Raw genomic sequence first — 18,404 nt, 5'->3', positions numbered from 1 at the left:
AAACCTTGAGAACCCCTGCTCTAGATATTATATAATTTTTCCTTCTTTTAAAAAAAAATTACAGTCTGGTTTTTAATACTTGGCTGTGGAATGGTCTGTGAATGTATGTTGGACTGTGTCACACCATCCCATCATTGATTATTTATACACACACACACACACACACACACATGTATATGAGTCATTGCTCATCTTTTTGACAAGGAATGCATGACACTGCAAATGGATTTCTTTAAAAAGTCAAATTTAATATGATCTAAGAATGAACAAGTGGACAGTTTACATTTTCTTTCTTTTAATTTTTTTGTATAAAAATTCACAGTTTATATGATTCATAAAGAAACAGGAATAAATATTTTTGATTTGTAGTAATAATGGTGCCATGGAAAATCAAAACAAACAAACCGGGAAGTAAAACTGGAAGAAAAATGGTGATCTGCTTGATCTGCTTAACAAAAATTGAATTATTTACAGGAGATTGTGACTATGGGTGGACATTCTATTGCTTGTAGCTGGCTAAGTAAGCAGGAAATGAAGTTTCAGGTTATCTCAAAAAGTAGATGAAGTAGATGAACTTATCTGATGAATTGGAAGTAGAACCATGAATGGATTTTGCATTCAGTAGCAGCAATGGTGTGAGTTTTATGAACCTGAGGTTAAGAATGTAGCTCAGTGGTGTGCACTGTTGATTCAAAGACTTCTGAAGGACTTTTGTAAGCAAAGTCTATGATCTGTTGAGTATCCAAGGCAAGTAAAAAAATGGAAGGTGTATGAACTATACACATCTAGTGTTATCACATAGTGAAATTTAATATTACCAAAGAAGTTGGAGGGAATGGATCAGCTGATATTAAGGGGAAGCCACATTTTAATTTCTATCAAAATGGTTTTTAATAGTTACTCAGAAAGCAACCCATTCAACAATCCCTTCAAAATGACAAAAAAAACCAAACCAAAAAACGAAAAAACATTATACATTATATAAAACAGCACAAAAACAAATACACATATTGGCATTGGGTCACTATGAATGGATTACAGTGGTCCTCTAGCATCTTTTATATACATGGAGCTACAATAGGTTTACTCCATACTGGTGATGTTGTTGTTGTTGCTGATGATGTCGTTGTTGTTGTCCTTGATGAGGTTCAGCTCATTCTGTTTCCTGAGTGCACGCGGTATCACTTTCTTCTTCAGAAATAGCTTTTGCAGAAACTTGTCACTGATGCTCAGGGGGAAGTAGCTGTGGATGAAGTACATAAGGCCGACACCAGGCCCGGCATAGTAGCGTACCTGAGGCTGCGGCGATAGCAGTGCCTCCACAATGGTGTTAACGACAGGGCTCAGGTCCTCGTTGGCTGATTTGGCATAATTCTGGAAGAGGTCCTTGGTCTCCATGATGTAATCTTCACCATACTCTTCTAAAAGACTCGGTGACAGGTTCTGAAGGAGGTGCTGGTACTGTTTCTCCCAGTACTCGGTGTTACTGCTCTGACCTAGGAACAATAAAAGAGATGTGCTTTTAAAAGAGGCAGCCTCTTGTTCTAGGAAAGAGCTGAAACCTTAACTCTATCCAGGATATAAAAAAAAAAAAAAGCTGACAAAACAGACATCTGTGGTTTTTCAGGAGCACATTTAACAGTTGTTTATACAAATTATATTTAGCCACACTAACCAGAACATCTTCTGACGCACACAAATGCTACTGGGTCATACAATAAAGGTACTCGCTTCCAAGATTAGCGCATATTCCAGCATAATGTGAAGAAGCTTGACTGTGAGATTAGAGATGAATTCATTGAGAGGAATGTAAACATGGCTCTGGGTACACTTTATCCTGCTGTTTCTCTAGTAATCCTTTTTAACTGCTTTTGGCTGTGCAGCCTGTTAAATTAACGAGTGAAAAAAAAAATTGAGTTAGGGTTTCAATTAAAAGAACTGAAATGGGGGTTTCTTCTAAAATGTTGCACAAAAATCTGTTAGTCCCTCCAGAGATTTTAAAGGGTCTTGAAAATAGCACAAAGCTTCAGTAAATTCACCCGGCAGTGAAAGGAAATGTAGTTAAATGTATATTGTGACATATTTTAGCCTTTTCTTAAATTGGTATGGCTGGAATCTATTGATTTTTATATAACTTCAGTACTTTACTGTAGCTCACTATGTCATGAAATAAGATCGTCTGTGAGCATTGACCCGTAAAGGCTACCTCTTTCATTTTTTCCACACTGCTAGGCTTCTAACTTTGTAGCTCCAATATAAACCAAGTGGCTTTTTTTTTCTGTGCATCCTAATCTACTTAGATACATTACTGTATGTGTAATTATTAGTATTATGCTTATAGTATCCTTATTATTTTAATGTAACTGGAAAAAAAACTCATTCATGGTACTCCATTTGATGATCCTGGCTTTAGGGTGTAAGATGGAACATTTTTACACTCTAAGAGTGTATGTTCTGATATTTATTCCACAGGTTTTCTAACATAGCATGTGATTCCCTACTGACAGCCATGATCAATACACTCTTAGAAAGAAAAAAAAATTACATTTAGGAGCATGGCTATCTTTAGGAGATCACATGCTATTTCAGAAAACCAGTAGTATAAATATCAGAATATCTTTCAACTGTATTAAGTGCTAAACTGAACATTTATCTGTCTTTACAAACCTTGATTATATTATTTGGCACTTTGTCAAATAATGTTCTCACTGTTCTAATAATATGTGTAGGAAAAGAAAATTGCATTAATTGTAGTTTAAGGGTGCCTTTATGTGATCTTCAGTAGCAGTAGAGCCCCATATACGTACATCAGTCATTCAACAAGCGTTAATCTTCATAAGGTCCTCTTTCGCAACTCCATACATTTTAAATTCTTTTGAAATACGAATTATCTCTTCATCAGCTATTTAAATTTTTTTTTGCTATTTGTCAGATTTATGCTGATGTTCCAGTGATTTGTTCGCCTTTATGGAAGTTGTGCAATCTAGAAGTTGTGCAGAGCTAAAGGGATAAACCTATTTAGCTCCAAAAAGTTCCTATTACACCTAGTGGTCAGAAATGGGAACTGCAGCAAGCACTAATAGAGGCCCACTGGGCAGGAATCATGCTGCCCCTTGCTTGCTTTATAAACATATTCAGTGGTGGAGGGTCGTAGTTTTTACACCAAATTGGTAAAAAAAAAATAAAAAATACTCCATGGTCACCATGATCTTGTTTTAAAGCAAATCAAGCAAATCAGAATTAAATCTAATACATTTGTTCAAACAAAGGCAAAGTGTAAATGCAGACAGTGTGTCTATGATAGACAGAACCATTTCTATTGTAAGATATATATTGCAAAGACTGGGTGAGGGAAAGAGGCATTATGAAGTTGATAATGTCTGTGCATCAGAAATCTGTGTGCACCATGGTGAGCTTATTTGTCCATGAAAAGGAAAAAAAGAAGGAAAATGTGTCTCCCTTTTCCAATGGCCAAATATTCTGGGCTAATTTCAAGTCTTTTGTGTGGATTTTGAGACATAGTTGGGATGGATTTTGCTGAAACCCTGGCAACCCTGGTTAATGATATTAGCTCTTCTGTTTGTATGTGTGTGTGCGCTTCACTGGTGATGGAAACCACTCCTGCTGTATCAAACACTGTTGAACAAAGGTACATTTGAAACCACTTAAGACAATCTGCTTGACTGTGCTGAATGACAGTATGCTGTAAGCAGATCTCAGCTGCTTATTACGGATTACTCTAAAAATTCACAAGATAGTACCCAGTGACATAAATCAGTTGTGATAGTCTCCCGATATAATATTGTTTAAGACCATCCACATTAATGTAGAGGACCCACTTCATAAAAATATTCTGAGCTCATGAATGAATGTGTTTTCTCACCTGTTTTAAAGGCAGAAGGTAATATCGTGGACACTTTGATCCCCCATGGCTCCAGCTCATGACGGAGAGTATTAATGAAGAGGTTTAGTGCTGCCTTTGAGGCCCCATAGGACGCTAGACATGGGAAAGGCTGTTCACCTGCACACACACACACACACACACACACACACGCAGAGTGAGTAAATGTACCCCAGGTAGTCAACATGATTTATATGTTTGACCATTAAAGCCATTAGCAGAGTTATTTGCTTATCTTCCCCTTATTAGTACCATATGCATTAGATTTCATAAAACACACAATAAAACCACTTTGAGCCTTTGATTTACTGTCCAGCCTTTTATGATGTACTTTTATTAGTGCACTGTTCTGTAGGTAAATGTGGATAAGTTACATAAATTATGCATAAGGTACATGTGAAGAACAGAATTAGCTTACTCTCCAGGCTTAGTAAGTGGAGTGTCTGTGTTTCAGATACACCATGACAGCTGCTGATCCAGACAGATAATTGTGCTATTGTTAAAGTGAAGTGTTTGCTCCTGACAGCAAGAATGAATCAACGAGACGGCACTGTGCCAGGACCAAACTATTCACAAGTGCAGGACCAGCACAGCTTGCTGGGGGTTAATTGCACATTGCACTGCTTTGTATAAACATGTGGTTTTGCCTAGGGTGACGAGTAGTAAAAAAAAGAGGGGGTTTTGTGTTTCAAACAGTGCCAGATAAACCGTTGACAGGATCTGAAGAACGTTTGAAAACACAGCCCACCTGTGAGGAGGCTTACTGGAACATGGCAGGGAGACATTCACATGGTAGCGTCTGTTGTTCTTAAGCGCCAAAATACGCCCCTACTCTGCCCCCATTGCCTAGTGAGATCCCTCTGATGGAGACATCTTTGTTTAACAGGGCTGGATGCCAGTACTTTAGCCAGGACTCAGATAGCAGCATGCCAGGCCGTAGCTTGAATTGGCATGATGGCAGTAAACAAGGGGTGATAAAAATCGCTAGTATGGAAGGAAGGACAGAAATGCCACTTGCACTGCACTCATGTTATCGGGTACATCTGAGAATGAGACAAGAGCTGTTCTCAGAGGAGGCAATCACTGATCCCACATGAGTCAAAGACACATCTGGGAGATAAGAATCTCGGACTGAATGTCAACCTGTGGATCTATTTTTATTATGTTTAGAAATTTTTCTAAATTTGGAAGAACTCCAGGTCTTTAAATGGGATCAGATAAAATCTTACACTAGTTTAAGAAGTATGTGTGTGTGTATGTGTGTGTGTGTATGTATTCATTACAGGTTTATTTTCCTCCAAGTGGTTGTGCAATGGTTTGTAATGAGATTTAATATTTAAATTTTATTTGTGTAAATGGTCTTTAAAGATTTAACAGGTAAACAGTAACTAATTCCATCTGCACTTGATGGTCTTCTAATAGGATTCAAATGTGTCCAACAAGTGTCTGCTGGTGTCTGATGGAAACCTTGTGATAATAAATTGTGATTTAATGGACCTAATGGACCAAATGAACCACATGTATACATATCTGAACTTCAGGCTTTCTGTAGGAAAACAAGAGATCACTGATATATTCAGGGTTATTTAGATAGAACTGTATGGAGTCGATTTTGTGCCAAAATTATTAAACAAAATGTAATCATAAATGGACTAACAATGAACTTGAAATCCTTGACTCACAAAATGGCGTTATTTCTCTCTGTATGTTCCTATGTGTGTGTATAATAGTTTTATGCCTATGATAAGACCAGGCGCTTTAAGGCTCAACCATAATGGTCAGATAATAGTCAGTCAAGTTACTCATAGGTTGACTAGTTTTTTTCAGACGTAGGTCTTCTAAGACTGTCCTACTCATGTTACGAAAAAATCAAAGAGGAAGTGTAGTAAAGGGATAGAGTGTTATTTAGTTTTAGATATGACCATTTTTAGATGAATAATTAATGAATGAATTAATTATTAATGAATTTTTTTGCTTGCAGATTTTGAAACTCCAACTCTATAGTAAGTCCATAAAACTGACCAGACTGAATATATCCTGGATCTGTACTATTATACCATGTTTAATGGAAACCTTTAGGCCAATTCCTATGAGGAAGTGAAATCAGATTTGTATGTGTGAATTGATGTGTGTATAAGGGTGTATGTACCTGAAGGACTTGAGATGGTTACTATTCGGCCTTTGCTTTGTCTCAGCAGAGGGAGGAAGGTCTTGGTGATGCAGAGGGTTCCGAAGAAATTTACTTCCATGCAGCCTCTGTAGTTAGACATGAGAGAGAGCTCGGCGTCTCCAAAGTTTACACACACTCCTGCATTGTTCACCAGAGCCCAAAGTCCTACAAGATAGCCAATGACAAATTACATTTCAAAAACTGTGACTGGGACAAAAACTATTAAGGGTGAATTGACGCATTTCAACTTGTGGTTTATTAATCAGTTATCGTTATATGAAAAGTATGCATGCTCATGAGGAGTGTAAGGAATGTATTAAGAGGTTAAAGGAGATGTACTGGTGTGCTATTTTCTCATACTCCTATGAATTACACTATTGTGGGTATGCAAAGAAGGAAATAAACAAGTGCCAGAAATGACACTTTCTCTTTGATTTTATTCTGAACAGGTGGAAGGACTGCACTTCAGTTGCACAACATTTTCAGCTGTGACAGCCCAGCTGTTTTGTTTGTAGGCTTGGCCTTGGGTTCCACTGTGTCTCTCTCTCTCTCTCTCACACACACACACACACACACACACACACAAACACAAACACATACACTCCATCTCCCTGCACTAATGCTTCCTGCATGTCTGCTTTGACCGCAATGTTTACAGACATCTGGAGTGGAGAAGAATTGGATTCAAGCAATGGACAAAACAGAGAAATAAACACTTCTCTGTAGTTAATTAGCACTGGTGCAAATGAAGAACAGGCATAAATGTGTTTGATGGCTTGTGGATCTGGAAGGGAAAATGAGATGCCTGTAGAGTGCTGGATCTGTGATTTGTGTGATAGTGAACACTGGGAGTCTCTGTAATCACCCCAGAGCATCGTTTCTTTGCCAAATGTATTACTAGGTTATTCAGTGGTTTATGATGATATGTTTATCCAGAGCAGTAACACATTTATAGATCTTCAGAGAAATCATAATATAAAAAAAAAGTTAGATTGAATAAGTAAGAAATAAAATATGGTGTGGCCTGCTGTTATAGGAAAATAGGAAAAGTGACTGAATAAATGAAACAAAGCAGTTTCTCTTATTACCCAGCATTAGCAATTTAGAAATGAACATCATATATTTCAACCATTTATAAATTTATGTTGTGGAACATGGAGGCTGGACAAGCCTCACCAGCCACTGTCTTTCTCTGTATTGTACAGAGAAATGGTACAGAAAACTTGGAAAGCACAAAGCCACCAGTTTTTCCTTTAATTGGTCACCTATCTACATCAGCACACACTTGATAAGGAATAAGCAATGCATAAAATCTTGTAGATACAGGTCAAGAGCTTCGGTTAATGTTCACATCAAACATTAGAATGAGGAAAAATATGTGATCTCCATGACTTTGACTGTGGCATGGTTGTTGGTGCCAGGTGGGCTCGTTTAATGATTTCAGGAACTGCTGATCTCCTGGAATTTTCATACACAACATTCTCTAGACTGTTTTTTGCAGAATGGTGTGAAAAACAAACAAAAAAAAAAAGAATTTGTGAGTGGCAGTTCTGCAGGTGGAAATGCTTAATGATAAGAGAGTTCAGAGGAGAATGGCCAGACTGATTTGAGCTGACATGAAGGCTATGGTAACTCATATAACCGATCTTTATAACTGCGGTGAGCAGAAAAGCATCTCAAAATGCACAACATGTCAAACCTTGAGGGGCTACAAAAGCAGAAAAACCACAGCAGGTTCCACTCCAGTTAGCCAAGAACAGGAATGTGAGAATCCATTTGGCACAGGCTCACCGAAACGATATAGTTAAAGATTGGAAAAAGACTAGGTGATGTTTTTCTAATATTCAGCTCTCCATTTTATATAACTACTTTATCGTGGTCAGGGTTGTGGTGGAACCAGAGCCTATCCTAGGAGCAAGGGGGAGAATTCAACTTGGATGGGATGCCAGTCGATTGCAGGGCACCATGCACACACACATTCACACTGAGGGGCAATTTAGCCTAGAGTATCTCCCTACCTGCATGTTTTTGGACTAATATAAGAAATTCCACAGAAAAGCAGCCGCATCAACCCAAATTCTTACTCAATCTTACTCTTCACTCAGAGTGGAAAGTGCTTTAAGGAAATACACAAGTGCAGTCCAACGGACATGTACCCTCTTGTAGCAAAAAACACCTGTTTTGTGGGAGATGAACACACACTCTCATACACTATATATACACGGGAGCATGGGTTCGCCTCCAACAGCACAAGAGGGCACATGTCCTTTTTCATAACATGATATGGTTCCTTGTTTTCTGTCAGAACCTGATATGACACTTTTCTGTGGAAATTTCCTTGTGCATCAATCATTTACGAATGACATGCAGGACCGTTTATCTTTTATAGCCTTAATTGTCAGATTATGGACAGTGTCTGACTCTTATGCTGGAAATATGGAACCACTTTTCCTTATGTTTCCTTATGTTTGGCCTATTAAGCAGCTTGCACTTCACTTGAGTCTGAAAATAAAGTGTGCTGTTGATACGCTGCCAAGCCGTACACATGGTTCAGCAAGAAGGCCATGCATTATTGAGTGTCAGCGACTTTTTCCAAACTCAACGATTACCAACATGTAAATGTACCCACAAGCTGTTTTTCCTCAAATGACTCCTGCAATGCAAACAATAGTAGAGGAAGTCATCAAAAGAGAGTACTTGCCTTAAAAAGGTCATTGCTACTCTACAGTGTTTTATTTATAGTTTTCTATAAATAAAAGTTACGTAGTTGTAAGTTTTATTTATGACACACTGTTTCTTCCAAGGAATGAGAGGGAACAGAGAGAAAAAGAAACAAAGAGGAGGACATTTAAAGGAAAGTGTTAAAGGAAAAGTCCACCCTGAAACACACTAAAAATATTTCTGATGTGTTTAGTGGCTCTGGTGCTAATTTGTTCTTTGTTGCTGTAATTTGTATCTATTCCTGTGAGAAATTAGCACTTGTATGCCAATCTGACGTCACTGGGTGACATTGCTAATGCTGTTACATTACTGGTGTTTAATTTCAGCAATCTCAAACATAAAGCGAAATGCATAGTTTTCATTTTTAGCTCCTAAAAACAATAGAGCAAGAGCTCCTTTGCACACTCACCAATGTTAAACACCATATTAATGAAAAAGTAGAAGTAGAAGTAGCGTAAACTTTGGAACAAACATCGAACTTGGAGTTTCAGAATGCAATCCAGCTATACGGCGCAACTGCACTGAAGTACAGCAGACACCCAGCTTGGCTAGTTAGCGATTTACGAGATGATGAGCATGATGGTGTTGACGGAGGTACCAGCATGAAAGTTGAAGCTTGTGAAAAGGTAAGATAACTGGACAAAGTAAAGACTAAAAGACTAATGCGCTGCTGTATCACGGCATCTTTAGGTAGAGCAGGCACCAATATCAGCAAATGGAATTGTGGGTAAAATACACTTGTGTGAACCCTCACCATTCATGCCCAGCTTGGCCTTGGTGTTGAGCAGAGCCTGTTGAACCTGCTGTGGCTGAGTGATGTCCACCTGAAGCAAGGTCAAGCGAGGAGAGCAGCTACTCCTCAGACGCTTGGCCCCCTCACCATCTGCGTCCAATACCGTGGCGAACACCTGGAACCCCATAGCGTCCAGACGCCTTGCCGTAGCATGCCCAAATCCTGAGTCACACCCTTCGGATGGAGAGAGAGTGAAACTGTTAGGCTCAACTGAATGAGCACGAGCAAGCTAATTCAACCTCTGGATGTCTTTACTTGATATAAATATAAATCTTATAGCCCCTTGCACTGCTGCACAATATGATATGATATGGAAACTGTCAATACTCTACAGTATATAACACCAACCAACTTCTTCTTCTTCTACTTCTTCTTTTTCTTCCTACTACTACTACTACTATTATTACTGTTACTCATAACAAGTAGCTGAATGGATGTTAAATATTTTATTCTAGTTTCTGCTGAAGCAGAAGCAGTTTTATTTGCATAATATATTGCGTTAAAGATACTAAATAATGGACATTTTTCATATTTTGCTCACAGCTCTGATTCTTTGATAGCATTACGAGAGTGAAACAGAAATCTTAACATGTTTTTATTTAAAGATGACATTTACTATCTTGATGATGTTGCTATTAGCTTAGGAGGTAAAAGGAGAAGATGGTAAAACATGACTAATTACATCTTTTTCATTAATAGAGTTTATTCATACTCCTTTCAACTGCTCTTGCGAGAATGGTGACAATCAAAAATCAGGAAACATTGAAAGGTGGAAGAAAGTTATTCCATTTTGACAGGTTGTTACCCCCTATACTGTTTTGCGAGTGGTTTAATTTCGGATGGTCTTTAACACTAGGAAAAAAAATTCACTCTCATAACGACACACATTTCCTAATAGTTTGGAACTCACACTTGGTAATGTTTGCTTTAGCAGTTAATGATATGCTTTTGGGTGAATAACTGAATAACTGGACAATATGCCAGGACTTGACTATGATTTGGGTTATGATATTTTTGTTATATCACTCACCTCTGACACCATGATAATTACCCTGACGCATACAGGAAGTTATTTAACTGCTTAAAAAAGCTATAAGGAATTCAACAACTATAAAATTTAACAGCTTCTGCAAATGTGAAGGACTGGTGATAAATGTGCACAGTTCATTCAGTAAGAAGAGAAGCATTTTCTTTCAAAACAGTTCCCTGAAACAGTATATGTCTAAGTTTCACCTTTGTTTCAGTGGATAATCTCACCTGGATCCTGTAGATTTGTACCTAAGAGCTGCTGCTGTACTCATAAAGACTGTCCTGTGCTCATCCGTGGACTCTTATTGAAAATATACTCATACTGAACATCCTTTCAACACACTCAATACTGTCTGCTTTTTCTGTTCTTCACCTGCACACTGTAATGACTTATAATCTGTTCCCTTCTCTCTTTTCTCCTCCAGGTTTCTTCCTCATGTTGTCTCAGGGAGTTTTTCCTTGCCACAGTTGCCGTATAGAAACTGTATAGAAACATGAGGATTTCTATACAGCTGCTTTGTGGCTATGACTATTTTTTAAACCACTGTATAAAAAAATGGAATTGAATCGAATCTTAGAAATACAATAAACAGGTTACACACAAATCCGTCACACGGCAGCCCTGTGCTCACCAACCCAAGCTTGTAAATAATTTGAAAAACATACCCACACACACACACACACACACACCACGCAGTGGGTGACAGGTCACATGCTGGCAGCAAGCACATTTTAACGCATTCATAAGAAATCAAATACTCCATTGCTGTAAACCCAGCTGAACTTTTAACCGGATTGGAGCTGAAGATGGAGAAACAAGGAAGGAAAAAAATTCTCACCTGTTCTGACCTCTGATCTTTTCTCTGTTTACTCTATGCCCAGTGCTTCATAAATACAATAGATCGATTTTTATCGTAAGTTCTCTGCATGAGATTACAGATCATGCAATAAAAAGGTTGTAAGCTAGTGATTCAGAATAAAATGTATGCATCCATAAATTTGGATTTTACAACACAATACCCCAGGCCTTCACCTTTCCTCTGGTGTTATATGTGTTCGTGTGCAAAAGTGCTAAATACTATACACACAATGCGGTTGTTTTTATCATAAGATCATGCACATGATTTCAAACACAAGTTTATCTCAAGGTCTTCTGAGGACATGGTACAATCTGGCAGCTTTTTCACCCATGCATTCCACTCCCTGCCGTCCTGAGTAAATGTACACACCATTTCTTTAGATGTGTTCCAAGGCTGTGCGTGTGTGTGTTTATATTGGGAGTAGAACAGGTATGCCACAAAGATTAACTGCCTAAACTTTGCTACTGCTCCAAATGTAACATTCAGTGTTGGATTAATGAATAATAACTATTGATTTATTTATCAAAACTAAGGGGAAAAGATGTCTGATGTTTTTGGTTGCTCATTTGTCCTTTTTATTACATATATACTCAACTGAATCCTTTTTAAATAGCCATGAATTCTGGCAATTTGCAATAAGTAAAGTTTAATAAGTAAACAATTAAACACTTGGGGGTGTGCTGTTATCGGAAAATAATCAATGACTAGGTGGAGTTACTGTTACCACCCTGAAGTTAACTATTTTCCAAAACCAACATGCTGCAAAGTGCTTTATTCCTGTAATATGACAGCAGTTTGCCAGGGATTGTATTTTATAATTACCTAAACAATGACACATTCAGTTTGTAGTTAAATTTAATGTTGTAGAACATCTCCTCACTTGTTTGTTAAAAAAGACTCAAAGACTTAAAATATATTCTGTTTATTTTTAGGTTTCATTTAATTCCCTGTTTCAACTATTACTGTAGAAATGCTAACATATTAGCAGTAGCTAAGGTTTTGCATAAATGTTACTACATATTGGAAATGAACTCAAATCCATTTTACAATGAAAAGAAAGTGTCATGCACTGGAAAGTACAAAACAGCCTACACACATGGCTATGGACTACAACACCCAGCACCAACAGAGACTGTCACGTTCAAGTTCACGTACTGATTACACACACCTGTTCACAATTACAGACCACACTATATAAGGACTCTGTGTCCACATTCACCTTGTGAAGTGTATACTTTGTGAGTCTCTCCAGTTTGTTACTAAGCCTTTGTATTATTATAGTCCTCCTGGTTACAGATCTTGTTTTGTGCTTTATGTTTTTTTGCCTTAGCCTTGGCTGGTTCACGTTGATTGCTAATCGCCTGACCTCTGCCTGTTTTTTGACTATGCTCTTACCTTATGTTTTGGAATTGTCTGTCTGTGTCTTCAATAAAGCTGCTGTTTACCTGCACTTGCATTCGCTTCTGCCTCGTGACAGAAAGATCAAATTTATCTTAACTAGAAAAGGCTTAAAAATTTTCCTGTGATTGCCATGAAAAATGTAAAAACCCCAAAACCATTAACTAGTTTGAACGAAGGGGCGAGATAACATTCATTCATTCATTACTGCTTTATCCTAGTCAGGGATGGTGGATACAGAGCCTATTCCAAGAACTATTAACCTTTATAACTTCTGGTTATGAAGAGAGAAAACAACTCGTTTGATTTGTCTTTTAACGTTCTGTTTACCTGATAGACTGACCTCTGCCTGTTTTCCATTGATGATTAATTCTAGTAATTTGGATTTTAATAAAAAGCTTGCACTTCCATCCCACTACCGCCACTAACTGGCAGCATTTTAGTTTAGGCATTCTGTTAAAGCTATAATCAGTCATTTTATTTCCAAACATATGAGTTTGTTTGGCCCTTCCCCTCAGCGTTTTCTCCAAAACCTCGCGCGCCAAAACACATTACCACATTACCAGGACTAAAATGCAAATACTATTATAATATTATAATATTAATACCTAAATACTACTGCAAGATGGGGAAATTTCTGATTTTTGTCTGGTAATATGACTGACAAAAGACCAGACACACCTTCCTGTCCTTATTAGTTTGAATACTGGTGGTCCACATCGTTAACTATTTCTCCTGTTTATAGAGCCTGAGGCAACCAGAGAGATTTTACTGGGTGACTGCAATATTGTGGTGACCTACAGTCATGGCTATGTCTGGGGCAGTGGTGACTCAGCAGTTAAGGCTCTGAACCCAAGGTTGTAAAGTTTTAATCCAAATAATAAGCTAATACTATTGGTCCCTTAACATTTAGATCAATCATAAGTCACTTTGGATGAACGGGTCGGCCAAATTGTAACGTGTAGAAGGATGGATGATGTGAAAGAGGTATTTATAGTTCAGGAAAATGGTTCACTGTATCACTGGACTAGGAGATGAACTGCATTCTGGAGCTTCTCCAGGGACATTGAGTAAAGGAAAGGCATGCCAAAACTCTGAAGGAGTAGCAGCTATGCACATACACACATGCTCACACTCACGTACATCTCATCTCATCGTTTTCACACTCTCGGCCTCTCCCTCCTTGGTTGATATGTATTCGTTACAAATAGTATGTTTGATACAATGTTATTCTCAGTGCACACTGAAACTATCATAGAAGCACAAGCTCCAACAAGGGGATTGGCACTGAACAGTTCCCTCTTATGCAACAGATTTATAGTAGTCTCATTAGTCATAGTGTTTAGGGTTCCGGTACACCTACACTGAAAAAAGTGCTGCACTGAATTTATTTAGTTAAATGAGTACCATGGGCATAGCTAAAGAGGGCCACACTAGTGTCAAGCATGTAATACATTATTATTATTATTATTATTATTATTATTACTATTATTATGAACAATGTCATATGATGCAGAACTGAACTACTTTGTAAATCTAGCTACGATAACCTATTTTGAATAATAACAGTACTACATGTCCGATGGCTTGCAGGAATAAGAAAATCTGCTGGATAAAACAGAAGCAAACTATTCCCTGGTCCCACCTACAACAACAAACAAATATGTGCACAAACATTGGTCAAACTTTTTTTTATGTTAATGATATTCATTATTTGGAGGCGTGACAGCATTTCTTTGGTTTGTTATTAGCTACTGTTAGCTAATGCTATTAAAATTGTAATGCTTGCATACTTCACAAGATGTAGCCTTAAGATGTTAATTTAGCGATGACATTTTTCATCAGCTTGCTAGATGACAAACATATGTTGCTTCAACAGAAAGGGAGGTCTGATGCTTAAAATATGATAAAGATAAGAACAGCAAGAGAAAGAGATCTTATAAAGTAGAGAGAGATGAAGGTCATGGCAAAGCCATGTTCCTAGACGGCACTGTCTGAATGTGTGGCTAATTTGATGTGCATTCAATTCAACCAGCTGTCTGACTTAGTCTCTGTGGAATGTCAGTTCTATTCAGCTCTTGCCTCAATAAGAGGTTTACCTTTTTTTTTTTTTTTTTAATTTCCAGAAGTGGTGGGTGACACGCAACAGATATTAGACACATTAACACAGCATATGCGTGTAATAAAAAAGCCAGCAGGTACCACGTGTTTTGTGTATAAACCCCCAGCATTGAAGCATCTACTATCTTCATTTGTGTCCATGCTAAAATTAAATGATTACATTGTAGGTGTTAAGTCAGCAGTGGGGATTTGCTGGGAGTGACTCCGTCCAGCGCAGCAGTTTGTGTGCCAAGTCTTGGCGGCTTGCTTGCTTGCTTGTGTGTGTGTGTGTGTGCTGAGAAATATGTAACATGTATATGCAATCAGTAGGTGCACTGCACATGTAAGCATATTTGGCTTGGGATCCAGGAACCCAGTGAACCGTCCTACACTGAAAACAAAATCAAGTAGAAAAGAAAAAAAGGTGTATAAATGCAGGGATTTGGTCTTGTTGCCATGCCAGTAGACAGCCTATTGGGGATTTAAGGAACCCAAATGAGATCCCACTCCTAAACCAGGGCTATAATCTCCTTTAAATGATCTCAGTGCCAAACAGGTTTGTTAAATTAGAAAAATGAGGGAAAAGCTATAAAACAAGAACACTGATAATATTCATTTTGTTGATACACAATTGATGCAGCAATGTTTTGGCTCCACAATGTAGGTCACCTACATCTTACATCTCTTTCTCCATCACTGTGTGACACCCTGCCTTCTCATAGTGTAGCCAAATTTACCTACAGAGGAAAAGTAGAGATAAAGTTCAAAGCTTCATTCAGTGTGTGTGTGAGTGTGTGTGTGTTTGTGTGTGTGACTCAGGAAGCAAGGACGAGATAAGCAGCAAAATGAGGGTGGAAAAACAAACACATTTCTACGCTGGCACAGACAGAGTAACCTACATTTACTGCTTCAAGTGCAGAATTGTGTGTTTGTTTCTTGACATGTAACAGCAGACATGGTCCTTATACCAGAGGACTGCGAGTACCAGGTGGCACTTGCTCTATGTGTCACTGAAGCAGAGCGTTACTGCTGCCAGAAATAAACTTTGATTCGGTCTATAGAAGGGGCAGTTCAGGACAGTTTTCACTTCATGAGAAAATATTTTATCCATATTTTACACATATTGTAACCCAGGAATCTCTGTTTTGTCTCCATACACTGCCTTGCTTCTGTATCAAATGTCTAATGAGGTGCTTGTGGCTTTTTTGGAGAACAGAAAAGTGAACAATAAGTGTATAAATGAAATGCTGTGGTCACTGGAGTAGGATTATTCAAACACACACACATCCTTGTGAGGACCTTCCATTGATATAATTGATGCTATGCAACACCTAAATGAAATCCTAACCCCTTAGTAAACCCTATTGGCTTGTTTAATAAAAGCTGTGGGGACAAAAGTCTTCCTCAGTTTTCCTCATGGGACTTGCCAAATGTCCCAAATGTCCCTAAAAGGTCAAAACTGTTACATGTTCCTATCATTTATGGTGCATTTGGACACCCCCCAACACACACACACACACACACACACACACTTATTATCACTGTAAGGTATAATGCTATGTCTACATCTAAACTTCGCCCCAACTTTAACATCCAAAATTTTCAATTTTTGAAATAAAGTCAAATGTCACTGCAAGTGCAAAATTGTCAAGTAACCCTATCATTATGCTAGACAAAGAGATAAACACTTGCCTGCCTGCCCGCACACAGACACAGACACACACACAGACACACACACACACACACAGAGTCCAATGCCAAAATAGTTATGAGCTTTCTGAAGCTTAGTGTTTGGACGAAATGTGCAGAGAAACATTCTGGTTTCTGTGACCCGGAGGATTTCCCAAACATTCCCAAGTGTAATTACACAACCTGAGAAACCTGATATGTTTTATAATAACCTCCTACAGCAGCCAGCTCTAACCAAGTGAATCACGTGGGCTTTGCAAAGATACTGAGAGAGCTGACGTTGTGATATAATTCAATCAGACAAGAAAATGCTTAAAAGTATTAAAAGAGAAGAAAAACACACCTGCTGAGTTTCAGTTTGCACACTGAATTAGGGACAATATTAAACTGACTGTCACCATGTGCACAGCAAATTCCTTTTGTGTTTAGTGTTCAGATGAAATTAAATGAACTCTGTGAACACTTAGTCAGGTGGGGAGGGGGGGCTCTTTGTGCATACTGACTCGTGTTAGCCCTCAAATTCAATCACACTGATCATTTGTCTTCACTGAAGCACCCAGTGGGTGTTTGATGAGCACTTTTAGAAGTGTTTTGTGGGCCATATCTAATCTAATCTGATCTAATCACATGTGATCTAATCTTAGCCCTTTGTAAGTTAATGGCACACTGAACTCAACCTGGTCTCGGGTTAGTTACAGAATTCATTCCTTAGATCTTTGAAATATACCATTTTGTTTTGTGTTTTAAAAAAACTGAGTTTCATTGCATAAAATTTCTTATGCACCAGATTTGTGAGAAAGATCTTTGTTAGATAGAGATTTAATAAATAATTTTAAAAAAATACTACCAATAATATTGCCTTTCTGATACTCAAAATCACTGTACAAAAAAAGTGAGATTTGTGTGATACATGTACTGATTTTCTTTTTTCTCACACATTCATCATGCTTACCTGTGATGAAAACTGCTTTGCCTTCGACAGGCAGGACCGGTGAAGGGGCAGCCCACAGCGAGTAGAGCCAACAGGTGGCACAGAAGACAGCAAGTGCCAGCACAGCAGGCATGCACATAGCACACAGCCTCTCCACCAGCAGCGTGGCACCCAGCCATGCCACGAGCGAGGGCATGGCACTGACGTGGGATGCCAGGAACTTCTTCAGCGTGCCTCCAACAAACACAGACATCACTCCCATGTAAATCCAGAAGGACAGGGCATAGTCGTCCATTGTACTCTATCTCTATGTCTCTATCTCTTTTCCCTTTTTCCCTTTCTATTTCTCTTTTCTTTCTGCTTCCCAACTTGCCCTGTGCTTCTTGCAGCTCTGTCTTCTTCCCTTTCTCTATCTATCTCTTATAGAAGTGTGCACCCACGTGCTTGCTTGCTCTTGCAGTTCCTTTCACCTACACGCGCTCTCTCTTACACACACATACACAAACACGCACACACTCACACACCACAGACACGCACACACAGGAGCATGCACGCTGACTTTACACACTCTGCAACACCGAGTCAGGCCGGTGAATTGGCTGCGCAGAGTGTGTGCATATATATACACATTCCCACAGGGGCAGGGAGGGGCTAGTCAGAGACGGATCTAATCAGAGCACAATGGCCAAAGTTTTATTACACTTATTATTATCCATCCCCCCTTTCTCTTTGTATCTATCTCACTCCCCCCCTCTCTCTCTCACACATTCACACACAGACACTTCTTTTCTTTCTTTTCAAGAATGCATGTT

The 18,404-nt window shown here is 38.6% G+C and overlaps 1 protein-coding gene across 2 annotated transcripts; it reads right to left on the bottom strand.

The window, feature by feature from the left end:
* Positions 1-227: 227 nt before the first annotated feature.
* hsd11b2 (hydroxysteroid (11-beta) dehydrogenase 2) lies at positions 228-18,195 on the bottom strand. 2 transcript variants are annotated; one of them, XM_026937585.3, is made up of 5 exons: positions 17,614-18,195; positions 9,547-9,759; positions 6,051-6,236; positions 3,884-4,021; positions 228-1,496 (listed from the first exon to the last, which is right to left on the bottom strand). In XM_026937585.3, the coding sequence occupies exons 1-5, from the start codon at positions 17,885-17,887 to the stop codon at positions 1,084-1,086; spliced, it is 1,224 nt and encodes a 407-aa protein (XP_026793386.1). In that variant the 5' UTR covers positions 17,888-18,195; the 3' UTR covers positions 228-1,083. The 2 variants fall into 2 exon arrangements, with proteins under 2 accessions (XP_026793386.1, XP_053085498.1); XM_053229523.1 differs by lacking the exon at positions 9,547-9,759.
* Positions 18,196-18,404: the final 209 nt, after the last annotated feature.

This window comes from Pangasianodon hypophthalmus, chromosome 25, assembly GCF_027358585.1.
Source record: "Pangasianodon hypophthalmus isolate fPanHyp1 chromosome 25, fPanHyp1.pri, whole genome shotgun sequence".
Taxonomy (NCBI): domain Eukaryota; kingdom Metazoa; phylum Chordata; class Actinopteri; order Siluriformes; family Pangasiidae; genus Pangasianodon; species Pangasianodon hypophthalmus.
This window is presented reverse-complemented; position numbering and strand designations above follow the sequence as displayed.